The sequence below is a fragment of the Silene latifolia genome, chromosome 2 (assembly GCF_048544455.1).
Source record: "Silene latifolia isolate original U9 population chromosome 2, ASM4854445v1, whole genome shotgun sequence".
Taxonomy (NCBI): Eukaryota; Viridiplantae; Streptophyta; class Magnoliopsida; order Caryophyllales; family Caryophyllaceae; genus Silene; species Silene latifolia.
The window spans coordinates 35,271,599-35,277,281 of record NC_133527.1 but is presented as its reverse complement, the minus strand read 5'-3'; the positions used below and the strand labels follow the sequence as shown (position 1 = coordinate 35,277,281).

Sequence of the window (5,683 nt, the reverse complement as noted above, 5' to 3'; positions counted from 1 at the left end):
AAGAATTCAATTAGGCGTTTCCTGAGGTCTCCCGTGCACCCTGCCCCTACTAACACGGTTCTTTATGGGAGCAACTTCTCCAGGTTGATCTGGTCTAACTCCTCGGCTGGAGGCTCAATGTATTCGTCCTAGACGTGCTGCTTCTGTAATTGCTATGCTGGGGGGGTTGGCAGTGCATTTTAGCGCTTTCTTGTAGCAGCATCGAGCTTCCTCATGGTCTTCTCGTATTGTCTCTACTCCCAATGACGTGGGAGCTTTACGCATTGATGGTACGTTGAGGGGACTGCTTTCACCAGGTGCAGCAATGGCCCTCCACGAATGACGTTGTAGGTAGAGGGTCCATCTATGACCAAGTACCTTACCTGTTTATTGACTCCCCCCATGTAGGATTGGATCACTATCTCTCCCAATGAGTGGTTGTCTCTCCACTGAATCCTACCAGCGGGATAATCTTCTTCTGCAAATCCTAGTCGCTGAACCCCATGTTTCCTATGGTTTTCAGCATGATCAATTTAACCGAGCTATGAGTATCCACCAGGACCTTTCTGACTATGCAGTTGGCCGTTGACAGAGTTATGATGAGTACGTCATGATGCTCTTGCTCGTCATGTACATCTCTTTCGTCAAAAGCAACCACAGGTAGATCGCTATTGCAAATTCTGCAAGAGGTTTCTGGTTTATCTCCCTTAGTCTCAGTGGCACGCCTTTTGGCTGCTGAATATGTTAATCCACTTAAGTCTGAGCCGCCTGTTATCACGTTTATTATCTTAGTGCATGTAGGTGGAGCTGCAGGCTTTGTGGAGCCTACCTTATCTTGCTGTTTGCCCCCACGTGGTAATTGGTGGCTCAGTTCTACCTGCTCATACAGGCGCCTAATATCCCTACGTAGTGTGTAGCAATCTTCCATGTTATGCCCGATGTCACGGTGGAATTCGCACTTTTTCTTGCTGTCTTTTCGCCATGCTTGTCCTTCTACTGATGGTCTGGGCCACCTCACTCTGTCTCCCATCTCTCTGAGTGCTTTCAGGATTCTTCCGACGCCACTTATTAATCCATATTCTGCCAGTGTGGGAAGTTGCTGATTTTCTTCCCTGTTATCGACCTTGTTGACTCCCCTTGCATATGGCTTGTATCTTTCATCCTTCTTTCTGGTGGGTTGCTTTCTACCTAATTTCTCCATGGCTGAAGTGCTGGATACGCTTGGTGTACTTGGCATGCTAGCTCTGGCTAGGATGTTTTATTCCAATCTGATCGCAGCTGCTGCTTTCTCCTGCACCGCCTCAAAGCTATGACAAGGGTGCATAGTTAACTACTTATACGGGTCAGACTCATGGTATAGGCCTCTTCTGAAGGCTTCCACTACGGTTGATATGTCACACTCACGTATTGCCACCTTCTCATTGTTGAATCTAGTGTTGTACTCTCCAATGGTCTCGCCAGCTCCCTGAACAATTCTGTACAAGTCTCCTCCGTGCTTTTACGGCTTCCGGCTGCTAGCAAATTGCTGAGTGAATGCGTTTACCAAGTCGGTAAACATGGATATTGACCTGTTAGGCAATCTTACGAACCATCAGAGTGCTGGCCCCGACAGTGTGGATCCAAACCCCTTACACATACAGGCTTCTTTTACTTGTCCTACAGCCGTCACTGTCATCATTTACTGCTTGTACTGGCTCATGTGATCAAAGGGATCTGTGGTGCCATCAAAGAGATGCATGTTTAGATTTGTGAATCACTTTGGCATGGCAACAACGGATATGGCATCCAAAAATGGCGAGTCAGCATAGCTGTCGGGTGCCGCCTTCTCAAGTGGAGATGGTAATCCTGGGACCCTACTCAACATCTCCCTTAGCTCCAGGTACTGCTGGTTGGTCAGGCTTCCTGGGTGTGAGATTCGTCTGTCTGCTGCCTGCTGATTTGGAATGCTGCTTCCAGGCCCGAACTCGTAAAGGTTCTGATGCGGCGTGGTAGCTAATGTTGTTGAGGTCATGATCGTTCTTTGATGCTAGCTTACCAGCGGGCCACCTGCGGATCCTGCACCAGGTGTCTGGTTAGTTAGCACGAAATTACCAAATGAGAGGTTACCTGTTTGTACTTATACGCAGCTGGCTGGCTGCCAGCTGTCTGGTGTGAGGTATCCTAGCCCTTGTGGGGTTATTATTTCTTCTGTTGGTACTTCTGTCAGGTCTAATCTTGTTACCAACTCGGCTGGTATCTGTCGAAGTTGACTCCTGCTGCCTGATGCCCCCTGGGTAAGATCTATTTTAGGAAGGCCATACTAGGATTTATTTTTATGCTTTGCATTTTATTTATATGTCGCATGCATCGCTAAGTCGCCATAACTAAAACATGCATCATCTTTCATCGAGTTTAATCGACCGTGTCACCGCTTTAGTTCACTTAAAACGTGATAGATAATAAATTGACATGACCTCTCGCTAAAATAAACAATTGAGATATAGCCTTACCAAAAATTAGAAACCCATGAAGTACAAGTTTCGCAAGGGAGTTGAGCCGGCTTTACCGTAAGACAAACCTTGTTACGTTGGTGAAGTGGGGTGATAAATGTCTACCCACCGAATTTATAAAGATGAGGGTTGTTTTCGGCTTTACCGATGCCCAAGTTGATGTAAGTTTGGATCATGGACACATTTATTCGAAATTTGGGTTGAACTCAACGAAAGCATTCTCGACGGTTGCCGGATGTGTTTCGGGCTAAAGATAATTTTTAATGTAAATTTTATCGACCAAGAGTTCTAAAAGTAGAATCGATTAAAGTGTTAATCCACCGAGTTATATTGATAAATGTTTGTTTTCGGCTTTACCGATGCCTAAGTTAATATGAATTTGGATCTTGGAATCATTTTCATAGTTGGGTAGAGGTCACTATGTAAATGCTTTACTTCTTATTTACAAGTATTAATAAAACGATAAATGTTAAGTTTTCCACTATTCCGTTATCATATTGTTTTATTTCTTTACCACAATTCATGTACGATATCATTTCGATTTTTGATTCAAATCTCCATTAAAACATCGTAACTAAAGACAAATTTGAATTTTGCTTCTAAAACCTCAAATGAACCATTGCTAAGGATCTCTTGTAAAGAGTATAGATAAAAGTTTTTCATTATCAAACAGGTTTTTGATTCTTGACTAACACATCTACTTACAATGGATTGTTATTCATATACTTAATTGAATTAAGTACCTCGAAGCGATAAATTGTTTTGGTAATTAGATTTGTCAGAATTCGTAATTGACCAAAATAACGCAACCACTTCAATGAAAGTTTTAAGACTAAAACGAACAAATGAAGAGTAATCTTCATGAATTCAATTTTGATTCTCAAAGCAAAGACTCATTGAAATGAGTGGGAGCATTCTCTTAAACCGTTAAGATGAGGACGAGGTTCAAGAAGCAAAGATTATAATGGAATTGATACAAGGTAATGTTAAAAGTAAAGTTGTTGAGAATGACGATACTAAACCTATCAATCCCGACCGATAAAGTTTCCATTGTCTTAAATGTTGGACACGAGAAAGGAAACTACCCCAAATTATTGAAGAATCAACAAGTTAGTTGTGGGAAATCTAATGGGACCTTCTTCTTTAAATGTTTATTTTATTGACATAAAATTTTGCTAGTACTACTTCGTCAATATTAGAAACCGGTGGTGGTTTTCATCATTATGTTTGATACATAGGATGATTTGAATATGACGACTAGCAACAATAATGTCGAGAGATAGAGTAATTGTATACTCAATCTAGTTTTTGGATTTAAAGTTGTACTTAATCATGACTATTAAGTGCATAAACTCTAAATAAGAATATAAACTTGTTAAGATACAAAAGAGGTTTTCACTTTTGTGACCCTATACACCACGATTTGATGTATGGCTAACCCATTATCAAGGTGATTATATTCTAAACCAAACTAGAATGATATATCATGTAGATGATGTAAGATTCAAATTGGTAACCCAAGATTAAACCTTAAATTTTGGAATGATGAACGCAAAGAGTTATCGAGTACTCTTGAAACCATTAGATTGTTAATGGTATATGCGTATCTTGTATTCAAAGCAAGATGTCTCGTGCCTTTTGGTTGTAAAGGAGATCGAGGTTGTAAATCATCGATCCAAAATAGGTTGATCATTTTCTTTTACCAACAATTTAAGTTGACGCTAATGTGTTCACTTAATAAGGTAAATAGAAACATCTTTGAAGAAGTTTAAAGAGTTCAAGGAATCACGATTTAGTCGTGATGGGATTATCAAAGGGAAGACTTTGATATAAGCCAAAGGAAATGTGATATAGTATCACAAGTTAATCTCTCTTAGCACGCATTATGGAATAATGTGTGGTTGGATAAGAAATCAAACGTTATTCGATATGGTTTGGACTTCAATCAAGTTACTTTGAGTTACTTGATCCTTTTGGGGATTTTATCATTTTTGTCTAAATTATTTTTCCACTAAATCGAATCATATGAGATATGAAATGGTAAGGGTACCATGTTTGTAAGTTTTCACAAGAAACAAATGCTCATTTTTCCCTTTTCAATTATCACGAGTACGATGGGTTTGCGGCTCGTGAAGCTGTCTTTCTAAAATACAAGTTTATTTCTAGAAGACAGAGTGGGAGAAATTATTCAAGAGCCATAAAGAATGTCATGTCGCAAGAAACTGGTCTTTCTTGGCTACATGAGACGTTTTGTGAAGAATGTCTTGTCGCAAGAAACTAGTCTTTCTTGGCTACATGAGACGTTTTGTGTAAGACGTTGTTTCTTCAAAACCTAGGAGGTTAAATTCGTCACTTGTTAAAAATGATGAATTCATGCTACTTTTAAGAAAGTAAAGAGCTTATAACTTACAAAAGAAATTGTTTGATTCAAGTTGATTACTTCTGGAAAGTAATCAACATATGACTTACATAAGAGTGTTTAAGTCGCAACTCATTACAAGGCTTAGAGCCATGAGAATCCGAAATAAAAGGCTTGATTAGTGACAAAGGGTTTTGCACTAATAAAGACAGATTTCAAGGTTTGGTTGGTTACAAAGGGTTTTGCACCAGTTAAAATGCTTAAGTCTATTTGGTTCTTCTTAGGGATTGTGTTTCATTATTATGAAATACATAGCAAGTGAATCTAAAACCCACTTCTTCAATTAGAAGGAATGTATTCAATACATGTCTTGAGTTTTGTAGATTCTTGCAATCCTAAGATAATGTGAAACTTAAGAGAGGGTCTTAAGTAGGACATCAATGAGTTAGAATCAACATTTTGATCATGTGATAAAACATTTCTCGATAAGTCGAGAAGTTGTGTTTATACATGAAGTTTAGTGGGAGTTACGGAAATTTTAATTAGTCCGATATGTGGATGACATATGGATCATTAAGAATGATTTAAGACTTTTGGAGTAATATAATACATCTTTAATATCTAGAATTATGTAAATAAATCCACGTGATATTAGCGTCATATAAGAAGTCTTGTGTTGATAAGATTCATGACTAAGTTCAATTAAATTGAACATATTTGATTGATTTCATTTGCTTCCGCTGCCGAATCAATTAAAAAGGAAATGATGTATAACACTTCATATGCTTTGAGTATAATGAATTGTTTTAAAATCGAATTTAAGTAATCTTTACCAAGTAAGCAATAAAGATTACCC

General features: G+C 38.8%; 1 protein-coding gene across 1 annotated transcript; it reads right to left on the bottom strand.

The window, feature by feature from the left end:
* Positions 1–233: 233 nt before the first annotated feature.
* LOC141639196 (uncharacterized) lies at positions 234–1,216 on the bottom strand. The gene is made up of 2 exons (XM_074448381.1): positions 587–1,216; positions 234–473 (listed from the first exon to the last, which is right to left on the bottom strand). Exons 1-2 carry the CDS (start codon positions 1,214–1,216, stop codon positions 234–236), a joined length of 870 nt encoding a protein of 289 aa, XP_074304482.1.
* Positions 1,217–5,683: the final 4,467 nt, after the last annotated feature.